This window comes from Canis aureus, chromosome 1, assembly GCF_053574225.1.
Source record: "Canis aureus isolate CA01 chromosome 1, VMU_Caureus_v.1.0, whole genome shotgun sequence".
In the NCBI taxonomy this organism is placed as follows: domain Eukaryota; kingdom Metazoa; phylum Chordata; class Mammalia; order Carnivora; family Canidae; genus Canis; species Canis aureus.
In genome coordinates, this window is record NC_135611.1 from 108,510,891 (window position 1) to 108,535,961 (window position 25,071).

Here is a 25,071-nt window from a genome sequence, read left to right on the forward strand (position 1 = left end):
AGGGGCTAGGGAGGTGGAAACCAGGACTCTTCAAGGACCCTTAGCGGAATCGGCGCCAGAGTTGGGTACCCCCCGGAATGAAGAGGGGGCGGGAGCGGAGGTCCCTTAGGCTAGCACCCTGTGAAAGGGGGAAAATCAGCGAGACCGCGGGCGGTAACGGGGTCTCCCCCTCCTGGGCCTCCAAGGCTAAGAACTGAGCTGAGCGCCCGCGGGCCGCTTCCTCCCACAGGAAACCGCAGGCTTCAGGCACACCCAGCCTGCAGGGAGCGGCGCCCACTGCCCGCCCGCTCCGGGAGGCCCACGTGGGCAGCAGCCTACGGCTCAGGAGGCGTGCCCGGCGGCGCGGCGCGAAGGGGTGTGGCCAGGCGGGGGCGGGGCGGGGCGCGCGGCCCCGCCCACCTCCGCCCCTCGGAGCGCGGCCCCAGCCGGCCAGAGGCTTTTGGCGGCTTCGCGGGAGACCGTTGGCCGCGCATGCGTAGTGAGTCACTGCAGGGACCCGAGTTGGTGAGCGTTCCTCCCCGTCACAGCTCCCGGCATCGGCACGGTCTTCCTAACGAATCTTCAAAATAATGTGGTCTTAGTTTAAGACACACATCCCTCGGGCCTCGTCCCAAAGGACCGCGGCCTAGCTCCAAAGCCTTCCAGACGCTTCTCTCCTAGCCCTGGCTCCAAAAGACCTCTCAGCTCCTGCCTCTCCCTCCCGAAAGCACGCAGCCCAGCGCTCCCAGCCCCTGGCTCCCCGGAAGCGCCCTTCCGCCACGCCCCTCACGTGTTCCCCTGACCACGCCCCTCGCAGGGCCCCTCCCTCCCTCGGCCGCCCCCCCATACCCCGCCCCTGACGGCCACCGGCGCCGGGCCCCGGGCCAGTCCCCGCAGGTACCCGTGCCGCTCCCGCCCGTTCCAGGCTTCGCGGGCCCCGCCAGCGCCGCCCTTTACGGGGCTCCGGGTCGGCTCCCGCGCTGAAGCCCCGCCCTCAAGGCCCACCCAGCCTTCTCCAGGCCTCCCCTGCCCCGCCCCTCGCGACGCTCCCAGCCCCGCCCCGCAGCCGGCCTGTTCTCCGCTCCCGAGGTCTTCTCAGGTCTTCTGGCTGCCTCGGCCCGTCCTCCCAGCCTCGCCTCCCACGGCCCCTCCTCCCCGGCGGCCCCTCTCCTCGGCCTCTCCTCCCCTCCCGCCCCTCCCCCTCCCCAGCCCCGCCTCCCACGGCTCCTACTCCCCAGCCTCTCTCCCACGGCCCCTCGTCCCCAGCGGCCCCGCCTCCCACGGCCCCTCCTCCCCAGCGGCCCCTCCTCCCCACGGCCCCTCCTCCCCACGGCCCCTCCTCCCCACGGCCCCTCTTCCCCAGCGGCCCCTTCTCCCCAGCGGCCCCTCCTCCCCACGGCCCCTCCTCCCCAGCGACCCCTCCTCCCCACGACCCCTCTTCCCTAGCGACCCCTCCCTCCCCAGCGACTCCTCCTCCCCAGCGACCCCTCCTCCCCAGCGACCCCTCCTCCCCAGCGGCCCCTCCTCCCCAGCGGCCCCTCCTCCCCAGCCCCGCCTCCACGGCCCCTCTTACCTAGCGACCCCTCCCTCCCCAGCGGCCCCTCCTCCCCAGCGACCCCTCCTCCCCAGTGGCCCCTCCTCCCCAGTGGCCCCTCCTCCCCATCTCACCTCCCACGACCCCTCCTCCCCAGTGGCCCCTCCTCCCCAGCGGCCCCTCCTCCCCAGCGGCCTCCCCTCCGCTCCCACGTACCTCCTCCCCTCCCACGGCCCCTCCTCCCCAGCCTCACCTCCCACGGGCCTCCTCAAGGCTTCAGCCCCACCCAGACAGCTGTCCTCAGGCCTCATTGGCCCTTCATCTCCCCAGTAACCAGGCCACAACAGTGAGCTTGGAGGACCGAGGACAGGTCAGGCACTCCAGCAGGTAGGGACCGGGCCGCGCTCCCCACAGCCGGCCAGGCTTTCCCCCTCCTCCGTGTCTCCTTCCCCAAACCGCCACGCCGCTGCAGAGATACCAAGAGCCTAGGGGTCCTGTCCCCCACCCCCCATCCCCCCGCCAGAGTCAGAGTCAAAACACAACACAGAAAATATGAGAGGTGGGAGGCTGGGAGGGGTGTGGGGAGAGACCCGAGAGGCTCCCCCTCCAACCCATTGGAGGATTGGGACTCCAGGAGAGGCCAGAGGTGGTTCTGGGGTCACCTTCCAACTCCTAGCCCCTCGCTGTTCGCCTCCACCCACCTTCCGGCCCTCTTCTGCTTGCCGTCTATGTGGGTCCTGTATCACCCCCTACAGGAGTCCCACCCTCTTTGGACAAGATGCCTTTGGAACACTCTGCAGGGAGTGCCCGCTCGGAGGATGGAAGTGATGCCTTCTTGGACGGAATGGGTAATTTGCTTTTTTTTTCACTCATTCTTTTCCTCGGTTTTCCCAAGTGTCCAGGTATTGTGGTGCAGGACGCTGAAGACAGGGAGGCCTTCCAAAGGAGAGCCCTCTAGGGAGAATGCACAAGAAGGGGAATGGAGGTAGAGCAGGGCAGTGGGATAGGCCTGGCAGTGGGGCGGTCCAGGAAGACTTCCTTATTTTTATTTTTATTTTTTTAAAAGATTTTATTTATTTATTCATGAGAGACACAGAGAGAGAGAGGCAGAGACACACACACACACAGAGGCAGAGACACAGGCAGAGGGAGAAGCAGGCTCCATGCAGGGAGCCTGATGTGGGACTCAATCCCAGGACTCCAGGACCACGGCCCGAAGGCAGGCACTAAACCACTGAGCCATCCAGGGATCCCTCCAGGAAGACTTCCTGAAGGAGAAGACATAAGAGTGGGGCTTGGAACTCCTCCCAGGAATTGCCAGTGGGAGCCGGAAGGGGAGAGTGTTTTGGCAGAGAAAACAGCGTGTGCCTGGAACAGGGTTTCTCATCCTCCACACTATTGACACTTGGGGTTAGATCATTCTTAGTCATGGGGGCTGTCCTGGGCATTGTGGATGCTCCGCAGCATCCCTGACCTCCATCCATTACATGCCACGATCACCTTCCCTTGCCCTGTCCCCACATGGTGACAATCATAAATGTCTCCAGACATTGCCAGCTGTCTACGTGGGCCAGAATCGCTGGTTGAAAAGGTGGGAGGTGGTGTGCTGGTGGACCAGACTCCAGTGGTGGGTAGGGTCAGATCATATGGGGCCTTGAACACCAGGCTGAGAAACTGGGACATTGTCCTGGGGGCCCTGGAGCTCCAAGGGGAGGCCTGTGAGCTGGGGAGGGGCAGGGTCAGCTCTGGGTATAGAAAGACACTCTGGGGCTGTGAAGGGAGGTCAAGAGGTTGGGGAGGAGGCTGAGATGATGTTCCGGGCAGGACAGATTGAAGCCCGAACCTAGGGGGTGGGCTGAGAGTGAGAAGGCAGGAGGATGGGACCGAGGACTGTTGGGTGATGGGGGCTGAAGGGGAGGGAGGAAGCAAGAATGCTGTTGCCAGCCCCAGCCAGGTCTGGGCACCTATCCTCAGCTTTCCCAAGTTCCAGGTCCTATGTGGCGGGTCCCTGCGGACCGCGAGGTCTTCCAGGAGCGCCCTCTAGTGGGGAAGCCGATGTGTACCCAATCCTGGCGTAGGAGTAGGTTTAGGGGAAAAAAATCCTGGGGCCCAGGAATCCCAAGGGGTGAGGAAGTATGAGGGACACAGGAGCTGAAATGCAGTGGTAGAGGGGTGTTGGGGACTCGGTCTGCTCTTCAGCTGCGGTTTGTGGGACACTGAGGGAACCAGAATTCCTAGGTCCTGGAGAGGCAGGGGCTGGGGCCTACTGGATTCCTAATGAGCCCCTTGGCTTGTCCTGCCCTCAGTGGATTGGGAGCTGAGCAGACTACAGCGGCAATGCAAAGTGATGGAGGCTGAGAGGCGGGCATACAGCAAGGAAGTCCACCAGCGCATCAACAAGCAACTGTGAGCCCAGTGCCTGGTACCAGAGCTGGGGAGGGGGCTCTTACAAGGGTTGGGGGTCCGAGGCAGGGAGGGCCGGCCCTGTGTCTGGCCTTTAGTGATTATGAGCTTTGCCCCTTGCTGGCTTGCTCTCCCCATCCCTGCCTGGGCAGTGAGGAGATCCAGCGCCTGGAGCGAGTGCGGGATAAACTTCAGGTGCAGATCAGAGTCGCCCAGAGCCAGGCTAAGCGGCTGCGAGATAGTGAGAGGCTGGAGAACATGAGCCATCTGCTGAAGTGCCGGGTCCAAGTGGAGGCCGAGGTCAAGGAGCTACAGGAGCAGACCAGGGCCCTGGACAAGCAGGTGGGTTCTGAGACCAGACTCTGTAGATCGCCCTTAAGGGGCGAGTATTGGGACTGCTTTGAGCCTTAGCTTCTTCATCTGAAAAATAGGCTTATTGAAAGCATCCACCTAGGAGAGTTATGTTCGGGCTCTAGGAGGAATGCAGGTGTTTCTTGCTTAGCACAATTCCACACATCCTAAAAGGGGGTGGTGTGGTTAAAGGGGGAAGATACACCTCCCGGAGTCAGCCAAACTGGCATTAGAATCCTGGCCCTGCTGCATCAGAGCTGTGGTACCGTGGGCAAGTCTTTACCTCTCTGGGCCCTCATTTCCTTAACTGCAGAAAGCAGAGTTGGTAAGGCAGCAGAGCCTACATAGATTTTCAGTTTGACCTACCTCAAGATCTTGGCCTTGGAAACAATATAAATTTTGTAGGTCAGTGTTCGCTCAGGTTTTTGTGATCATGATCTCTGGAGGCAGTTTGTTCACATGTGGATGTAAACATGCATAGACAGCTGAGAGAAGTTTCAACCAGGTAATCCTTATTCTGTTCTGGGTGAAATTCATCCTGCTGTTTCCTGTTCTTGTCTTAGTTAAAAAAAAAATTGCTTGCCTGGACCAAATGATTTCTTGCACACTGTTGGATCACAAAGAGGGCTTTGAAGGTTACTTATCTTGGTGGCCTGTGTTACTTTCCTATTTTCGCTGTAACAAATGACCACAAACTTGGTGGCTTAAAATGTAATACAAATTAGGAGCTCCTGGGTGGCCCAGGTCATGATCTCCGAGTTGTGAGATCAAAGAAACTGAGGTCTGCATCAGGCTCTGTGTTCAGTACAGAGTCCTCTTGAGATTCTTTCCCTCTCCCTTTGCCCCTTCCCCTGCATGTGCACACTCTCGCTGTCAAATAAATAAATAACATCTTAAAATTAATTATCTTGTAGTGGTAGAGGACAGAAGTCCAAAGTGAGTTTTACCGGGGTAAATTGAAGTCAGAGTGTCAGCGAGGCTTCATTCCTTCTGAAGGCTTCAGAGGAGACTCTGTTTTCTGGAGCTTCTCCAGCTTCTAGAAGCTGTCTGCATTCCTTGGTTTGTGGCTCCTTTCTTTGCAAGGCTAGCAGTGGCCAGCTGAATCTTTCTTTTGTGCATCACTCTGACCTCTTGCCTTTCTGATTCTGACTCTCTTGTGCCTTTCTTTCACTTGTAAGGACCTTTGTGATTACACCCAGGTAATTCAGGGTAATCTCCCCATCTCAAGATCCTTAAGTTTATCACATTTGCAAAGTCCTTTTTGGCCATTAGGGTCATTTATACACAAGTTTCAAGGATTAGGATGTAGACATGTGGGCAAGGGGGCATTATTCTGTCTACCACAGGGTTTTGTGTATTTTTTTTTAAGATTTATTTATTTTCTTTAGAGAGAGAGAGAGAGAGAGAGAGACAGGTGGTGAGGAGAAGGCAGAGGGCGAAGGAGAGGGAAACTTAAGCAGATTCCATGTGCTAAGGGGGAAGCCTGATATGAAGCTCGATCTCATGATCCCGAGATCATGACCTGAATGGAAATCAAGAATCAGTCACTTAACCAACTGTGCCAACCAGGTGCCCCTACCATGTAGTTTTCATACATTTGACTTTCTTTTTTTAAAGATTTTATTTAGGGGATCCCTGGGTGGCTCAGCAGTTTAGCGCCTGCCTTTGGCTCAGGGAGTGATCCTGGAGTCCCAGGATTGAGTCCCACATCTGGCTCCCTGCATGAAGCCTGCTTCTCCCTCTGACTTTGTCTCTGCCTCTCTCTCTCTGTCTGTGACTCTCATGAATAAATAAATAAAATCTTTAGAAATAAAGATCTTATTTATTTATTCATGAGAGATACAGAGAGAGGCGGAGACATAGGCGGAGGGAGAAGCAGGCTCCCTGTGGGGAGCCTGACTCAGGACTCGATCCCAGGACCCTGGGATCACGACCTGAGCCAAAGGCAGATGCTCAACCACTGAGCCACCCAGAAGCCTGTGACTTTCAATCAGTGTGTTTTTTCACCTCTCAGTAGCTCCCTGAGCTGCCTTTTGGAAGCTGAATTCTGCTTCACACATGCCAAACTTTTGGCTGTTTCACGGTAGTGCAGTGGCTTAGTGGGTGTTGTTGGCTGCTCGAATTGGTTTTCCTCCATCTTTCATGGAAACTCATCAGAGTCAGGCCCAAGCAGGATGATTTTATGATCTTGGCTCCATGGATTCTTTTGCCCTAACAGCCTTGATTATGGAAAACTGTAGATCAGTTTGGGGGATAGGGTCTCTAGAGTAGAGCTCTGAAATTCCCTGTAAGGTCAAGATAAGCTATAGTTATCTGGTGACATTCATTCATCAAACACATATTTATGGGAGTGCCTACTAAGTGCCAGGCCCTGGTATTTGAGGACACAGCAGTGAACCAAACAGACAAGGACCCTGCTCTAATGTATTTTACATTCTACTGGAGAGACAGATAATAAGCCAAATAAAAGCTGAAGAAAGAATTTATTGAGCTTAAATCACCTAGCATCCACCACAGAGAGACAAAAAGATAGAAATAGGGGGAGGGTGGTTATGAGACATTGCAGATAGAGTGAAGTTAAGTATATGTTTTATGAGAATTTCAGAAGATGGGGTGCATGGCTGGCTCAGTGGGAGTGTGTGACTTGATCTCGGGTTGTGGGTTTGAGCCCCGTGCTGGATGTAGAGGTTGCTTAAAAAAAAATAAAATCTTAAAAAAAAAAAAAAGTTTCAGAAGAACAGAAAGAAAATGGGACAGAGATAATGTGTAATAAGATAATATCTGGGCAGCCCGGGTGGCTCAGTGGTTTAGGGCCGCCTTCAGCTCAGGGCCTGATCCTGGAGACCCGGGATCGAGTCCCACGTCAGGCTTCCTGCATGGGGCCTGCTTTTTCCTCTGCCGGTGTCTCTGCCTCTCTCTCTCTTTCTCACTCTCTCTCTCTCTCTGTGTCTCTCATGAATAAATAAGTTAAAAAAAATAATATCTGAGAATTTTCCAGAACTGATAAAAGGACAAATCCACAGAGTCAAGGATGCCTTAGAGTCTAAAACAGGATGGAAAAAAAATTATATAGAACACAGGGAAGTTTTAGAATATAGAAGTAGCCAAAAAATAAGATTACTTTCAGAGGAACTACAATTAAACTGACAAGTGATTTTTTAAAAAGAGATACTGGAAGTCAGAAAACAAATTATAACTTCACTGTTCTAAAGGGAAAGCTGTCAACTTAGAACCTTATACTCAACAAGGGGCACCTGAGTGGCTCACTTGGTTAAAGTCTGCTTTCGGCTCAGGTCATGATTCAGGGTCCTGGGATTGAGGCCTGTGTCAGGCTCCCTGTTCAGTGGGGAGTCTGCTCCTCCCTCTCCCTCTGCCTCTTCCTCCACTCATGCTTTCTCTCAAACGAATTAATAAAATCTTTATTTATTTTTTATTTTTTTATTTTTTTAATAAAATCTTTAAAAATGAGAAAAGAGGGTAGCTCAGGTGGCTCAGCGGTTTAGCGCCACCTTCAGCCCAGGGTGTAATCCTGGGGTCCTGGGATCGAGTCCCACGTTGGGCTCCCTACATGGAGCCTGTTTCTCCCTCTGCCTGCGTTTCTGCCTCTCTCTCTGTCTCTGTGTCTCTCATGAATAAATAAAATCTTTAAAAAAAAAGAGAAAAGAATCTTATGCCCAATAAAAATATCATCTAGGGGATCCCTGGGTGGCTCAGCAGTTTAGTGCCTGCCTTCGGCCCAGGGCGTGATCCTGGAGTCCTGGGATCAAGTCCCACATCAGGCTTCCAACATGGAGCCTGCTTCTCCCTCTGCCTGCATCTCTGCCTCTCTCTCTGTCTCTGTGTCTCTCATGAATAATAATAATAAAAAATCATCTGAAAATGTGAAAGAATAGACATTTTCTGGCAAAAAAAATAAAGTAGACTTAGACATAGTTTTTCTCAAATTATATGTGTTAATGGACCAACTTTTAAAACTTCCCATCTATTACCGACTCCTTAATTTTATAAGGCTTGTGCCTTCTGTGGCTTGATACATGCATTTAACAGCACCCCAAAACACCATTTCTGATGCTTGCTTAAATGCTCACTCTCATTTTCTGAGCCTACCATATGAGAGACTGATGACAGTCCTTTGACTTGGACCCAATTATAGCACTGGTCTATGTAAAAATAAAAATAGGGTGGTTCAGTGGTTAAGTGTCTGCCTCCGGCTCAGGGCGTGATCCAGGGATCTGGGATCGAGTCTTGCATTGGGCTCCCTGCAGGGAGCCTGCTTCTCCCTCTGCCTGTGTCTCTGCCTCTCTCTCTCTGTCACCTTCAGAGTGAATAAATGAATAAATAAATAAATCTTAAAAAAAAGAAAAAAATATTTGATAAAATTCAGTATCCTTTTATGCAAAAAACTCTTGGAAAGCCAGGAACAAAAGAGATTTCCTGAATTTGGTAAAGGATAACTATAAAACATCTACAGAAAATATATTTGAGGGCAGCCCCGGTGGTGCAGCGGTTTGGCGCCTGCCTTTGGCCCAGGGCACGATCCTGGAGACCCGGGATCGAATCCCACCTCGGGCTCCCGGTGCATGGAGCCTGCTTCTCCCTCTGCCTGTGTCTCTGCCTCTCTCTCTCTCTGTGTCTCTCATGAATAAATAAATAAAATCTTAAAAAAAAAAAGAAAATAGGGCCAGCCCCGGTGGCGCAGCGGTTTAGTGCCGCCTGCAGCCCAGGGCGTGATCCTGGAGACCCGGGATCGAGTCCCACATTAGGCTCCCTGCATGGTGCCTGCTTCTCCCTCTGCCTGTGTCTCTGCCTCTCTCTCTCTCTAGCTGTGTCTCTATGAATAAATAAATAAAAAATCTAAAAAAAAAAAAAAAAAGAAAATATATTTGATAGCAAACCATGAAAAAGATTATCTTTGAGATCAGTAACAATATAAAGATGTCAGCACCACTTCTATTTAACATTGTGCTGGAGGTCATATCCAGTGCAGTATGGCCAGGAAAAGTAAAAAAACAATGTAAACATTGGAGAGGAAGAAATGAAATTGTCATTGTTTGTAGATGATATATTTGTGTACATAGAAGATCCAGAAGAATATAACACCAACTTACTGTAATTAAAAAGGTATTTTAAAAATGTGGCTAGATACAGAATTAATATGCAAAGTTAATGATATTGCCCTGTATTAGGGATAACTATTATAAAATAAAAGAAGAAAATACACATTTATAATAGCCAAAAGAAGTACCTAAGAAGAAATCTAACAAAAGTGTGCAAGACCTCTATGGAGTAAGTTGTAGTATTTTACTGAGGGATAGTAAAGAAGAGCTTAATAAATGTAGAGATCTATCCATGGATTCGAAGAGTTAGTGTCATAAAATGTCAGATCTCCAAATTTATTTATAGATATAATCCCAACCAAAGTACTGAAGGTTTTCTTTTTTTTTTTTTAATGGATGGAATTGACAAGCAGATTCTGCTTATATGGAAGTGCAATGGACAAGATGACTTTGACTTAAAAGAAGAACAATGTGAAAGGATTCGCTTTATCCTTTATCAAGATTTATTATAAAATTCTTGTAATTGATGCAGGGCTAATCAAATGGATCAAAGGGACAGAAGAGAGAGCCCTGAAAGAGACCAGTGCACATGTGGACACTTGATGTATGACTTCAAGAAATGGAAAAAGAGGACTCTAATAATGGTGCTGTGAAAATTGGATATTCATACTGTAAGATGAAACCAGATCCTTATCTCACTTTGTACCCCCATAACTAATTCCAGTTGGATCAGAGATCTAAATGCTTGAAGGTGGGGAAGAATTTTTTAAATAAGTTATAGAAATCTCTACTGCTAAAGGAAAAGATTGTTACTTTCCATGACTTTAAGGTTAATAACCTCTGTTAAACAAAGAGTGTGCAAAGTCACAGAATGGAAAGTAATTTGCAATACATGTAGATGACAAAGGACTAGTATCAAGGACATACAAGGGGATGCCTGGGTGGCTCAGTGGTTGAGCGTCTTCCTTCAGCCCAGGACATGATCCCAGAGTTCTGGGATCAAGTCCTGCATCAGGCCGGGCTCCCTGCAAGGAGCCTGCTTCTCCCTCTGCCTATGTCTCTGCCTTCTCTCTGTGTCTCTCATGAATAAATAAATAAAATCTTAAAAAAAAAAGGGCATACAAGGAATGCCTACAAATTATTGAAGAGTCAGCCCAGTTTAAAAAAAAATAGTCAAAGGATTTGAGCTGACATCACAAAATAAGACGTGTCCAATAAATGTAGAAATTACTCATCACTCATTAGTAATCAGAGAGAGGCAAATGAAAATCACAATGTGATTCCATTAAACACTCACCAAATTTTCAAAAATTAGTGTCCCTAAATACCAAGTGCTGGGAAGAGAAGGAGCAAACGGGAACTCCTAACAACTGTTGTTGAGGGTATAAATTCTCACATGTATTTTAAAAAGTTTTATCCCCATTATCTATTACATTTAAAGATAGACATTCCCTGTAATTTGGGGTCACATTCACTTGGCATGGTCATCAGAAGCAGTCTTGGGTTCCACCTGACAGTCATGCTCACAGGCTGCATAACTCAGTACCAGATTCACTTTGTAGGATGATAGGTGGCAGGAAACAATTGCATTTGGGCACGACAGCATCAAACACACCTTCCTTGAGCATCCAGGGACTGCTTCTCAGCACTTCCAGTTGGGAGATGCCACGTGAGCCGGTGGGTGTTGCTCACTGGCATAGGGAGGCTTCATATACAAGAGGAGCCACTTCTGCAACAGTTCCTGAGAATAGGGTCTAAGTCTAAGCCCCCATCAGGAGCATAGTCAATGATAAGAAATACCCCACAGGGGCTCCTGATGGCTCAGTCAGTTGAGCATCTTGCTGTTGATCTCAGGGTTGTGAGTTCAAGCCCCTCTTTAGACATGGGGCTTACTTAAGAAAAACAAAAACAAAAACAAAAAAACAACCCACAGAGAAACCATGTTTCTGTTTAGGCCCAGTCACATAGGTCCTTGAGATCTATAAGCCTACTCACAGTCCTTCCATTCCAATGTAGTTCACCAATCAGGGGTCATTTTTATAATAAACATTGTTGCCTGGGAACGGAGCTGGCATTCCATATTTACCTTAACCCAGTATGTTTCCATGGAAACCATGTTAGAAGAAAGTAAGCCAAAGTCACCTTCTAATAGGAAACAAGTTTAGATCTTTTGTTAACTCTTCCTCTGACCGAGCAAGTACACTTCTGAGCATATGCCCTGGAACCAGGATTCATGTAAAAGAATGTTAAAAGAAGCATTATTCACATTAGCCAGCTGCAAACTGGAAGTAACCCAAATGTCCATCAGTATTTGAATGAATAAATACATTGTGGTGTATTTGTATCAGGAAATAGTATACAGGGATGAAAAATGAATCACAATTATACACAGCCACAGGGGTGAATCACACACACATTTGAAGGAAGCAAGACATAAAACATATAGGTAGCATGGTTTCATTAGCATAAAAATCAAAATCCGGCCAAACTAAACTTTTGCTTAGAGGTACATGCATGGGTGATAAAACTATAAAGAAAAGTAAAAAAAATGAATTTCACTTGAGGAAATATGGTAAACAGAATAATGGTCCCTCTCCAAGATATCCACACTGTAATCTCGGGTACCCATGAGTATGTTACTTTACATGGCAAAAGAGACCCTGCAAATGTGATTAAGGATTTTGAAATGGAGAGGTTACCCTGGATTATCCAGGTGGGCCCAATGTCCTCACAAGGGTCCTTGTTAGGGAGAGGTAGGAGTGTCAAAACCAGAGAAGATGATGTGATGTTGGAAAGGGAATATATGAAGAGAAACAGAGGTTGGAGTGGCCACGAGCTAAGGAATACATAAATCAAGGAATTCAGCTTCTAGAAATTGGAATTCATTCCATTAGAATTCTCCCCTGGAATGATTTCTCCCCTGGAGCTTCCAAAAGGAATGTAGCTGGCTGATACCTTGATTCGTAACTCAGCAAAACTGATTTCAGACTTCTGACCTCCAAAACTGGAAGAAAATAAAGTTGTGTGTTTAGCCAGTAAATGTATGGTGCTTTGTTACAGCAGCAATAGGAACTGACAGGCAGGGTAGTGCTATGTCTATGGAGAGGAAGGTGGGAGTGATGAGACGGAGCATCTTCAGTGCTGCCAGCATTCTGGTTCTTGACCTAGTTGGTGGCTCAAGGATGTTCAGTTAAAAATACATAATAGGGGATCCCTGAGTGGCACAGTGGTTTGGCGCCTGCCTTTGGCCCAGGGAGTGATCCTGGAGTCCTAGGATCGAGTCCCACGTCGGGCTCCTGGCATGGAGCCTGCTTCTTCTTCTGCCTGTATCTCTGCCTCTCTCTCTGTCTCTCTGTGTCTCTTATAAATAAGTGAATAAAATCTTAAAAAAATGCATAATAAAGGGGCAACTGGGTGACTCGGTTGGGTGTCAGCTTTTAATTTTGGCTCAGGTCATGATCTCAGGGTCATGAAATTGAACCCTACATGGAGGCTCAGCAGGGAGTCTGCTTGAGATTGTCTCCCTCTGCCCCTGCCCCCACTTGCACACACTCTCTCTCTCAAATAAATAATCTTTAAAAGATACATCATCTGTGCACTTTTCTGTGCACAGTGACTTTTTTTTAAAGAAAAAAAAAAGATGTTGGCTATCCTTGACCTAAATGTAAAATCTAAAATTGTAAAGCTTCTTTTCTAGAAAGAAACAAAAGAGAAAATCTTTGTGAGCTTGGGTTAGGCAAAGATTTCTTAGCTACACCATCAAAAGTGTGATCCATTTGATAAACTGAACTCCATAAAATTTAAAAACTTCTCTTCAAAAGGTGTTGTTCAGAGAATAAGCCCCACAATAGAAGAAAATATTTGCAAAATGTATAGCTGATAAAGAACTTGTATCTAGGGGCACTTCAGTGGCTCAGTTAAGCGGCTATCTTCAGCTCAGGTCATGATCCCAGGGCCTTGGGATCGAGTTCCGCATCAGGGGGAGCCTGCTTCTCCCTCTCCTCACTCATGCTCTCTGTTGCTATCTCTGTCTCTCTCCCTCAAATAAATTAAATAAATAAATAAATAAATAAATAAATAAATAAAAATCTTAAAAAAAAAAAAAGAACTTGTATCTAGAAAATATGAAGAACTTTCAGACTCAATAAGAAAACAAAGGATCCAATTAGGAAAAATCAGTGAAAGGCTTGAGCAGACACTTCACCAGAAAATATGTAAGATGGCAACAAGCAAGTGAAAGATGCCCAACAGTGTTAGTCATTAAGGGAATGCAAATTAAAATCATGAGAAACTTCTACACACCCAGTAGAATGGCTAAAATTTAAAAGATGATACCAAATGTTGGTGAGGATATGAAAGAACTGGAATTCTCTTAGTCTGCTGGGAGGAATATAAATGGCACAACTGCTTGGGAAACCAGTTTGGCAGTTTCTAAAAAACTAAATGTACCCTACCATATAGGTTAGACATTATACTTCCTAGGTATTTACCCCCCAAAAAGGAGGCATATGTTCATACAAAGACTTGTACATGAATCTTCATAACAGCTTTGTAAAATTCAAAATGGAAACAACCCAATGCCCACCAAAAGGTGAATGGATAAACAAATTCCATACAATGGAAAGCTACTCACCAAGAAAAAGGAAAGGGCTCTTGATAAACCCAACAATGTGAATGAATCTTAAAATAATTTTCTGGTCTAGGTGAAAGAAGTCAGACCTCTCCCCCCCCGCCAAAAAAAAGAGTATATACTTTGTGATTCCACTTATTTATGTATTTGTGTATGTATGTATTTATAAGTAATCTCTACAACCCAACATGGGTCTTGAACTTACAACCTCAAGATCAAGAGTCACATGTCCTACTGACTGAGCCAGCCATTTGTAAAATTCCTTAGTTTATAAATGTGACTCCATTTATAAAACTCCTTAGTGACAGAAAATACATGGGTGACTGTGGGGGCTGGGGGTGGGTGGTAGGAGGCTGCATGAAGCAAGTGGCCAAAGGAATGAAAAAGGGACATGAGGAAACTTTTAGGGATGATTGATGTATTTACTAATCTCAATGATGTCAAACTTACCAAACTGTACTTTAAATACATGGCTTTATTGTATGTTATTTGTACCTTAGCAAAGCTGTCAAAAAAGTTTCCTACCTCACATCATCTAAAAACATAAGTTCTGGGACACCTGGGTGCCTTTGGCTCAGGGCGTGATCCTGGGGTGCCAGGATCGAGTCCCACATCGGGTTCCGCTCAAGGAACCTGCTTCTCCCTCTGCCTATGTATCCCGCCTCTCTCTCTCTCTTTCTGTGTCTCATGACTAAATAAATAAAAAATCTTTTAAAAAATAAAAACATAAGTTCTAGCTGTATTAGAGGCCCAAATGGGAAAAGCAAAATTTGAATACTTTTACAAACCGGAGGAGAGTGTTTTCTAACCTTGGGCAGAATTTCTTGAACAAGAGAGTCCTAAACTTTCCTTGTTCTAGGAACCCTTAATTTCTGAGAAATATTTTTAGCCCCAAAGTAACCTCTGACAGTCAGGGGTATGCCACGAAGGCTGGCGGTTAGGAAGGAAAAGCACCCCCAGTTTTTAGCATTGGCTGATTTTCATAACAAATGAAGGTATCCCCTGTTTTTTGAAATTGCGTATTATGCCACTTCACTTTTACAGAAGACCTGCTTTAGTACCCTATTTCACTAAGCAAGAGACATCTGAAGAGCATTTGCACTTTTACAAAATAAAAAAAAGGGGAGGGGCAAAAAAAAGAACATAGCCTTCAGCATTTGCTTTGCAGTGAGCTGTTAGAGGCAGCATGCACCCGGAACGGTGAGAGTGCCCCCCCACAAACTCCTTCCTGGGGACCATACTCAGCATGTCAGCATCATCCCGCTGCTAGAGCTTTGTGCTGTCTGTGAGCATCTGTGCTTTATCTTAGTTTATTTTGTGCATCCATCAGCAAGATGTGTCCTAAGGTATCAGAAAGCCTGAGAGAGGTTATTTTTGGGGGTAGGGGAATGCTATATATTTTTTCCATATAAATTAGTGGTGATTTCTTCTTCACTTTATGCCAGTTTGGCTTATGAAGGGTCTTATAGGAATGCTTACTTTCAGATAATGGGGAAACCTGTACTCTTATCTTGGCTGTGGTGAACATATCCTAAAGTGACCTCCAGTGAGTCACATCCCTGTGTTAATACCCACCCCATTAGTGGGGGCGGAACCTGTGACTTGCTTCTGGCCAAGAAAATACAGCACCCGTGAGGGGATGTCACACTCCCTTCATTAGGTGTGCTATATAAGACTGGCCCTTAGTAGACTGAAGAGAGGTGCTCTCTGGCTGGCCTTGAAGATGCAAGCTGCCATGCCCTGGACAGGCCATCTGGCAGGAGACCACGTGGTGAGTCCCAGATGAGACCACAGCCCTGCAACTCTGCGAGACCCTGCAAAGAGGATTTAGCTGAACTGACCCATGGAAACTTCGAGATCATAGATGGGTGTTTTAAGCCACTAAGTTTGGGGTGATTTGTTATGCAGAAATAGAAAAACAAATACAGTGGTTAATTTCAAGCTACCAACAATTGAACTTATATAATTCCTGAAAATGGAACAATCAGCTAGCTTTTAAGAGCTGTCCCAGGGTCCAGTCTTGTACTGCTAACAGTTCTACTTTAAATAAATCAGTGCTTTTGTCCTAGCAACCTAGAGGCCATTTTGGGGGAAAAAACACAAATAGAAAAAAAACAACAACTGGATTTCATTTTCCAAAACCACAATTACTTACCTGGGGGATATTTGTGCCATTGGAGCTTGGAGTCAGATTGGACTCACCACTCTTAGTCATGCTGATTTCTGTGCAGTACTTGCTTTTCTTTCTTTCTTTCTCTTTCTTTCTTTCTTTCTTTCTTTCTTTCTTTCTTTCTTTCTTTCTTTCTTTCTTTTTCTTTCTTTCTTCCTTTTTAATTGAAATTTTTACTGGGATAATTGTAGATTCACATGCAATTGGAAGAAATAATCAAAGAAATTCCTTGTACTCTTTGGCCAGTTTCCTCCACTGGTAACATTTTTGGATATTTGGCTCTTTATCATAGCAACAGCTAAAAATGCAGTTTCACAAAGATGTGACTCATCAAAAGGAACACAGCTCTGTCTTGTGTTGAACCTGTGAACTGTCTTGAACGTGTAGCTCATGGGATGTCTGACCCATGTCCTGTGTGTCTCCCTCAAGACTTAAAATATCCCCATGGTGTTCCCTTTGAGTTCGCTGTGATGCTCTGGGGTGCCTGGGTGCGTGTGTTGGTTTTCTAGGGGATGCTGTAACAAAGTACCACAAACTTTGGGTGGCTTAAATGAAGCAATTTATTATCCCACTGTTTTGGAGGCTAGGAGTCCAACATGGAAGCAACCGTTGGCAGGGAGGCATTTTCCCTATGTGTGTGTCTGTGTTCAAATTTTCCATTTGCATAAGGACACTGGTCTTATTGGATCAGGGCTCACCCTAATGACCTCATCTTAACTTGATCATCTCTGTAAAGACCCTGTCTCCAAATAAGGCCACATTCTGAAGTCGATTAATGCTTAAACATATAAATTTGCAGGAGGCAGGGGGCGGGGACACTATCCAACCCATAATGGCACACAAATTGAGAAATGCAGTCTTTTAAAAATTTTTTTAAATTTATTTTATTTTAAAATATTTTATTTATTTATTCATGAGAGACACACAGAGAGAGGCAGAAATATAGGCAGAGGGAGAAGCAGGCTCCCTACGGAGAGCCTGATACAGGACTTGATCCCAGGATCCTGGGATCATGACCTGAGCTAAAGGCAGAGCCAATTACAGAGCCACCTAGGCGCCCCCTCTGCTTTTTCAAAGTTGGCTCCACACCCAGCGTAGAGCCCAACATGGGGCTCAAACTCAGGACCCCTGAGATCAAGACTTGAGCTGAGATCAAAAGTTGGATGCTTAACCAAGTGAGCCACCCAGGCGCCCCTGGGAAACATAGTCTTAAGCAATTCATGTATTCATTTGATCTGCATGTTTTATTGAGAACTTACTCGGTGCTAGGCACACAAAGACAAAAATCTGCCCTTGTGGAGCTTCCAGTTTAATTGGAGAGTCAGCATTCCCCAAATAAGTAAAGATGAATACAGAAATGAAGACAGGTTGGAAGTGGTTTCATGCATAACCAGACCTAGGGCTTCTAATGGTGTCAGAGCTCATTCTCACCGTCGCTCAGTCTCTTGTCTCCACTTTGTCTACTGACCTGCCCCTCCCAGGACCCTCCGTGTGATGCGGATTATGACAGCTCAAGTCCTAGAGTCCCATCTATCCAGCTCATGTGTTTCCCCCAAAATACTGGGAAGGGATTTAGACTGGCTCAGCTTGGGTCAACATGTCTATCTCTAGGACAATGACTGTGATTGTCGGGGCCTGGGTCACGTGCTGGCAGCGTGGCTTGTTGTGTTTGGAAGCCAGAACCCCGTGGAAGGCTAAGCGTTGTTAGCAGAAGAAGGGTAGAACAGATGGCTGCTACACTCAGCCACTCACCCTCTCTTGGTGCCTCAGTCTCTCACACACTCAGCCAACAAATAGGTATCATCCTCTTTCCTCCAGATCCAGGAGTGGGAGACCCGGATCTCTGTTCCTAGTAAGGATGTCAGGGCTTCCGGACTCATCCTGGATCAGAAGGTCAAGATTCAGCGAAGGATCAAAATCCTAGAAGACCAGTTGGACAGGGTGAGGGGTCAGCTTCTTGACTCTTTCCAGACCTGATCTCTGGGGGTTGGAGGGGAAACTGAGCATGGGGTCAAGTTCCAGAAATGATGGGCCAGAGTCCTGGAGGGAGGCAGGCCTGAAACACTGGGCTCCCAGAGAAGGATCAGGAGACACAACCCTGGAGGGATTGGAGGGTCAACCCAAGGAAAGGAGACTGATGCTTGGGTTCTTAGGGCAGTTGGACAATGCTCTAAGGATCCCCAGATTGGGAACAGGTTCCACATGTGACAAGTGCCCTCTCCTTGGCTGACCATGGATGAGGGAGATAGGCCGAGTCTCAGACAGACTTTTGTACCTGTCCCCCCACCCCGCCCCCCAGGTCACCTGTCACTTTGACATCCATCTGGTACGGAATGCGGCCCTGCGGGAGGAGCTGGATCTCCTGCGCATCGAGAGGAGCCGCTATCTGAATGTGGATCGCAAGCTGCAGAAGGTCAGTGGCCCTGAACCCTGGGACCCCTTGGCCTAGCCCAGGTAGAGGAAGGAGGAGGCAAGAGTTACCCCACCACCAACAACACTCTGACCTCAAATATGGAATCGGCCAGAGTCATAGGTTTACTTTGGTCCAGAGGGAATGGAGGCCACGAAAATGTTCCAGGTTGCCTCTAACAAAGAAAGCAGCCTCGTTTAGACTTGCAGAAGCCAGAGATGTCACTTTGAATATCATCAGCCAGGGCAGTCAGTGGATGAGCAACAAGACAGTTGACATTCTGTGGGTATCTCCAGAACCTTTACTGTCTCTTGAGGACCCTTCCCTTTCTCCTCCACTTTCCCTGCCCTGAACGAATAGTACAAGGAACTCTGTCCTTCACCCAGACTGATAATCTGCCATATTTATATACACACACACTCTAATTATTATTTTTTACTGAAAATAATTTATTATTATGATTGCTGAACTATTTGAGAGCGCACTGCAGACATTATGCCCCTAAGAACTTCAGGGTGTATGTCCTAAGAATAAGACCATTTTATTCTTATTCTTTTTTAAAAAAAGATTTTATTTATTTATTTGTTTGAGAGAGAGCGAGAGAGAGCGCACAAGCAGGAGGAGGAGCAGAGGGAGAGGGAGAAGCAGATACCTTGCTAAGCAGGGAGCCTGATGTGGAACTCCATCCCAGGACCCCGGAATCATGACCTGAGCTGAAGGCACTCAACCACTGAGCCACCCAGGCGCCCCAATGTTATTACAATTCTGAATAGTCCCTGTTTACGGTTCTCTGATGGTCCTTTATAACTAATTTGATTTTCCTGTTCCGGGCTCCAAGCCAGGGTTCCACACTGCTTTTGCTTGTCCAGGCTCCGTTTATCTGGAACCATCCCTTGGCCCTTCTTTGTCTTCATGACTTTGATATTTTGGAAGCCCGTCGTGTTGTACGAAGTCCCTCAATATGGTTTGTCTGATTGATCTTCGCGATGAGATTCATGTTGCGCATTTTGGGAGGAGTATCACAGAAGGGATGTTGTATGCTTGGTGCACATTATGTAGGAGGCACATGATGGTAGTTGGTCCCATAACTAGTGATGTTGACTTTGGTCCCTTGGTCAGCCATGTTTCTGTAGGGCAATTTTCCCTTTGTGATGAATAAGTGGAGAGTCTCGAAGACCATGTAAATATCTTGTTCCCCAACACCTTTTTAATCGGTTGTTTTGGTGTCCATTAATGATCTTGCCCGAATGATTGTCACTAGCTGCCAAATGGTGATTTTTTTTTCTACCTCTATCATTTCTCCTATACTTGTAAGGGAGCATTTTAAGGAAGAGCTTTTCATTCTCCCCTGTGCATGTGTGTGTTATCAGTAAGCATTTGGATTTTTATTTCACTCTGCGGTGGTCATCATTCATGATGATGTTCAACTTGTCCCAGATTTGGCTAGTGGGAGCACTTCAAGCTGCCTTCTGTGTGCTTTTGATGTGCCCCATGGTTGTTGGTTATTTTTTTTTAAGATTTATTTATTTATTTGAGAGAGAGAAAGAGAGAGGGCACATGCACACATGAGCAGGGGGATGAGGCAGGGGAAGAGAATATCCACGCAGACTCTCACTGAGCATGGAGCTGGATGTAGGGCTCAGTCCCACGATCCATGAGAGCAGGACCTGAGCTGAATCCAAGAATCAGACACTTAACTAACTGAGCCACCCAGACACCCCTTGTGGGTTCTTTTTGAACATTTCCTTACTTTCTGGCACAGGAAGATAGTCCAAGTTCTTTTGCTCTTGTTCTGCCCCTACCTAGGAATTAGCCCTTTCTCCAAGGAGTCCTGGTTCCCTCTGATAGGAAGGAGGTTTTGAGAAATGAAGACACAGGTACTGCTAGCATCCTCTTTGCTACCAGGGCATCATTGCTTTGAGGCCCTCTCTCTGGAGACAATTAAGGAACACACACATATATTATGAAACCATGATTTCACATTGATTCCCCCTAATTCCAATCCAGCCTTACTGGGTAGGTTATTCCTGAACATTCCCCATTTTCATCTTTTCACTGCTCTTGTCTCCCACAGTAGGAAGCCTGGCTCTCAATAGCATTGGTATACTTACTCATTTGCTCAGTCCTACAGTGTACACGAAAGAGGTCTATAGTTGTTACCACTGTACTTCCACCTCCTGAATTTAAGAAGCAGAATTCAAGATATGAAGTGTGTTTTGCCCTCTGAGGGTATGGAGATCTAGCTATCCATCCAAAATTATTGTATTCACAAGGCACTTGAATTAATTCCTTTTTTCTTTTTTTTGTCTGTGTGTGCTCTTGTCTTTTTGTTGCAAGTACAGTTAGGTTCATTTGCTTCTATTTTTTTTTTAATTTTTAAAAAAATTTTTAAAATTTGTTTATGATAGTCACAGAGAGAAAGAGAGAGAGGCAGAGACACAGGCAGAGGGAGAAGCAGGCTCCATGCACCGGGAGCCCGATGTGGGACTTGATCCCGGGTCTCCAGGATTGCGCCCTGGGCCAAAGGCAGGCGCCAAACCGCTGCGCCACCCAGGGATCCCTGCTTCTATTTTTAAAAAGATTTTATTTTATTTTTTTGCACGTGTGTGTGTGTGTGTGTGAGAGAGAGAGGGGGGGGGCACAAGTGGGGTGGAGCAGGGAAGAAGGAGAAGCAATTGGGGAACCCGACATGGGACTCAGTCCCAAGACCCTGGGATCATGACCTGAGCTGAAGGCAGGTGCTTAACTGACTGAGCCACCCAGGTGCCCCTGAATATTTAACCCTTTAAGAGGGGTTTCCAAATGAAAACTACTCCAGAAGGTATCTCAGAGAAACACTATTTCCTCTCCATCTCTTCTACTTCATTCTGTGTGTGTGTGCACATGTGTTTATATACATATGTATATGAATGACTACATGTGTATACATTATATATGTGTATATTTGTATATTGTATACATAATATATATATACACACATGCATGTGCACACACATACACACTATATATACTTTCCTCCCTTCTTTCTCCCAAAAGAACCCTTTTTACCCATCTACTGCAAAGACATTTCTTTGGAACTGGAAAACAGATCCGTGTGATCACCATTATGAAATCCACAAAAATTTCTGCACCAGTCCACAAAGTTAGGTCGATGCTCTTAGGAATGTTCTTGGATGAGGGTTTTACTGGGAGAGGCCTTCTTTTTTTTTTTTATTTTTTATTTATTTATGATAGTCACAGAGAGAGAAAGAGAGAGAGGCAGAGACACAGGCAGAGGGAGAAACAGGCTCCATGCACTGGGAGCCCGATGTGGGATTCGATCCCGGGTCTTCAGGATCGCGCCCTGGGCCAAAGGCAGGCGCCAAACTGCTGCGCCACCCAGGGATCCCTGGGAGAGGCCTTCTGAGGCGGCATTCCAGCTCATCAGTTTGGGTTTCCTGTACCTGGTACCTATAAGATCCCTTTCTCTGGTGACTGCTCATTGGGAAGGTCCACATATTTGGAAGGAGCAGGAGTCCCCGTTCTTCAGGGGGCCACGGGGCCTTAAACGAATGCCCTACAGTGGGGAGGCTGTAGGAAGAACCTTGGTTTTGTTCTCTTGCAGGAAATCAAGCTTCTGCGACACATGGTCAGCTCCCTCATGGTCTCCTCTGCAGCTGCCTACACTGTCAGGTAGGGCGCCGCCAAGGCCTTCCGGGGATGCACTGTGCTCACACCGTACCGTACATACCTTGCAGGAGGGTTCAGGACTCCAGAAATATACTGTTAAGACTTTTTTTTTTTTTTTTTAAACAAAGTACACCTCTCTGTCCTCCATGGATATTCCAGTTCCTTGGGCAAGGTCCCATTCATTGGTTATATGGATAACCTCTTTGGCTCCAGTCTATTCATGGAACTTAACACTCAGAGTGTGTGGAGAATGTATCAAGATGGTACATGTGGTGCCATCTTGGTGTCAGGAGCCAGGGGCTGGGGAAGCATCAGGCCCTGAGAGTAGATTGTTACTTATCAGTATTGGCTGAAAGAGACAGAGATCATCTCAGGCCACCTTCAGACGGAGTTATGTAGTGTGGAATCCAGAAGTACTTGCTGTTGTGCATGTATTGGCTTGTCTCTGCCTCGGGGGCTGGTAGGGACTCCCTGCTCTCTCTCACTCCAGCTCTGCTTCTTTCTGAGCTTCCGCCTGCCCTGGTCGTTTGCTCCCAATGGTTTCCTGTGTCCTCCTATTCATCCTGTCTGGTATCTTCTTTCTATCTTGTGACTGCTGCTTACTTATGGCACATGACTCCTCATGACCTTTGTGATAGCCCAAATCTACCTTATGGTTACTGGGATTTCTTCCTTTTTTGTCGTTAAGACACACGTAGCAAAATTCACCGCATTGAATTGTACCGTTCAGTGGCATTTAGGACATTCGCTTCTGTGTCCAAAACACTCTTCACCCCAAAGGAAGCTGGTACCCATGAAGCAGTCACTGTGTCTTCCCCTCTTCCCGGGTTAGCTGGAGTTTTCTTTGTGTGTCAGTGGATTTCCCTGGCCCCAGCATTTCCTGGCAGTGGAGCTGTGCTGTCCTGGCCATTCTGCCTCTTTTTTCCATCGCTTACACCGTCATGACCCGGGCTCCCGCGTGCCCTTGTGCCTGCACTGCGGCAGTGCCCCTCTGTGGGCCAGGCCATCAGTCCCTTTCAATGGCCCAGGGCACCTCTACCCCCCCAGGCCTGGATTCCCCCCAACTAACCTGACTCACCTCTCGGAACCTAGAAAGCTTTCTGCCCTTTGTGGCCTGGAGAAAACTGCAACCTGATTCTGCCGCAGCCCTGGGACCCCAGGCTGACCCCAGGCTGACCCGGATCCCCAGTATCCCTGACCCCTGGGCTCACACACCCACCCTGACCCCACCCCCCACCCAGGGAGGAGGCAAAGAGCAAGATGGGCTTGCTACGGGAGAGGGCAGAGAAGGAGGTGGCCCAGAACGACACGGAGGTGCAGACTCTGCAGCGGCAGATCGCGCACCTGGAACAGCTGCACCGCTTCCTCAAGCTTAAGAACAACGATCGGCTGCCGGACCCCGCCATCCTGGAGAAGCGCGAGAAACGCGGTGAGGCTGGAGCCACGGCCTCCGCAGCCCACCCCCCAGGCCAGGGGCGGGGAGGGGACTGGGGGGGGCGCGGGGGGGGGAGGCTTGGGGTCTCCCAGGGCGGAGCGGGTGGGCGCGCACGACCTCTGCTCAGCCCACCCGGGCCCCTCAGCACCCCGGGGCGCCCCCGGGGGGCAGCCGCCGACCTCATCACCCCTCTGCCCCCAGCCCGGGAGGTGGCCGAAGGCCTTCGGAAGACCTCCCAGGAGAAGCTGGTGATGCGCTGCGAGGATGCCATGAACAAACTGTCCCAGCTGACTGGGGAGAGCGACCCGGACCTACTGGTGGAGAAGTACCTGGAGAGTTAGTAGAGGCCTGGCGGGAAGGCTGAGGTGGGGGGGGGGGTAGGGGGTGCAGCATCCTCCTTCCCCGCAATCAGGCACAGGCTGATAGCTCCGACAGGGTCAGTCGGGGCCTCCGCTCAGGCGTGAGGTGCTCCGACTCGGGGTGTCAGGTGCACCCTCCTTGCCTCTCTGCCTCTGCCCCTCTCGACCCGTCCGGTCTCTCTCGCTCTCTGTCTCGGGCCTCCTGAGCCCTAACTTCTGTGTGTCTCTCTCCCGCCTGCACCCCTCAGTCCCCTCCATGTGTCTTTATGTCCATTTGTTTCTGGGTGTGTATCTCTGCATGCCCCATCTCTTCCCGGGTTCCAAGCCTCTTGGTCTCTCTCCACATCTTCCCTCCACCTGTGTCTACCTCTGCTGTTTTCTCTCCCTCTCTCCTCTCTTCCTCTGTGTCTCTGTGTCTCACACTTCTGACTTTGCCGCCCTCTGTTGCTCTTACTCTGATTCGCTCTGCATTCCTGGGTGCCCCACCCCAGCTTTCTGCGCCTCTGGGTCTCCCTCTCTGTCTCCGTTGGTGTCTGTGTTGTCTTTCTCGACACCTCTCTTTCCCGTCCCGTGTGGCCCTCTGTCTCTGGCTCCCTGGACCTGCCTCTCCCTCCTCTCTCTAGTGGAGGAGCGTAACTTTGCAGAGTTCACCTTCATCAACGAGCAGAACTCGGAGCTGGAGCACCTGCAGGAGGAGATCAAGGAGGTGAGTGAGTGAGGCCCCCCTTCCCTTGCCCTCTCCTGTCCCCCTCTCCTCCTCCTGTAGCCACCCCCCTCCAGGAGCTACCCCTGGCAATGGGCACTTGCCCCACAGATGCAGGAGGCCCTGGGGAGCATGCGCACCAGGGAGGGTAACCGGCAAGAGCAGGAAGAGCAGCAACGGAGGGACTTGCAGCAGCGCACCGATGAGGTGCGTGAGGAGGCCCTCAGGGTAGAGGCTCGCTTCCAGGACCTTCGGAGACAGCTGGAGAAGCTCAAGACGGGTGAGTGCCTGGTCCAGCTGTTTCATGTGGGAGGATGTGATGAGCCACCCGGAGAGCTGGTCTCCCAGCTGGCCACAGGGAGATCTTCCAC

At 48.4% G+C, this 25,071-nt stretch overlaps 1 protein-coding gene across 8 annotated transcripts in view; it reads left to right on the forward strand.

Annotated features, from left to right (window-relative positions):
* Nucleotides 1–456: 456 nt before the first annotated feature.
* ODAD1 (outer dynein arm docking complex subunit 1) overlaps nucleotides 457–25,071 on the forward strand; it is a 28,385-nt gene continuing 3,770 nt past the window's right edge. The window contains exons 1-11 of one of the 8 annotated variants that reach the window (XM_077846598.1): nucleotides 457–504; nucleotides 2,269–2,361; nucleotides 3,820–3,935; nucleotides 4,069–4,258; nucleotides 17,943–18,065; nucleotides 18,424–18,537; nucleotides 22,139–22,206; nucleotides 23,445–23,632; nucleotides 23,840–23,974; nucleotides 24,621–24,703; nucleotides 24,812–24,980. In XM_077846598.1, coding sequence (XP_077702724.1) covers nucleotides 4,175–4,258; nucleotides 17,943–18,065; nucleotides 18,424–18,537; nucleotides 22,139–22,206; nucleotides 23,445–23,632; nucleotides 23,840–23,974; nucleotides 24,621–24,703; nucleotides 24,812–24,980 — 964 coding nt within the window. In that variant the 5' untranslated portion in view covers nucleotides 457–504; nucleotides 2,269–2,361; nucleotides 3,820–3,935; nucleotides 4,069–4,174. Of the gene's footprint in view, nucleotides 505–829; nucleotides 877–1,704; nucleotides 1,901–2,268; nucleotides 2,362–3,819; nucleotides 3,936–4,068; nucleotides 4,259–17,942; nucleotides 18,066–18,423; nucleotides 18,538–22,138; nucleotides 22,207–23,444; nucleotides 23,633–23,839; nucleotides 23,975–24,620; nucleotides 24,704–24,811; nucleotides 24,981–25,071 lie in introns of those variants that run through there. The other 7 variants (XM_077846591.1, XM_077846599.1, XM_077846592.1 and 4 more) reach the window with 7 other exon arrangements.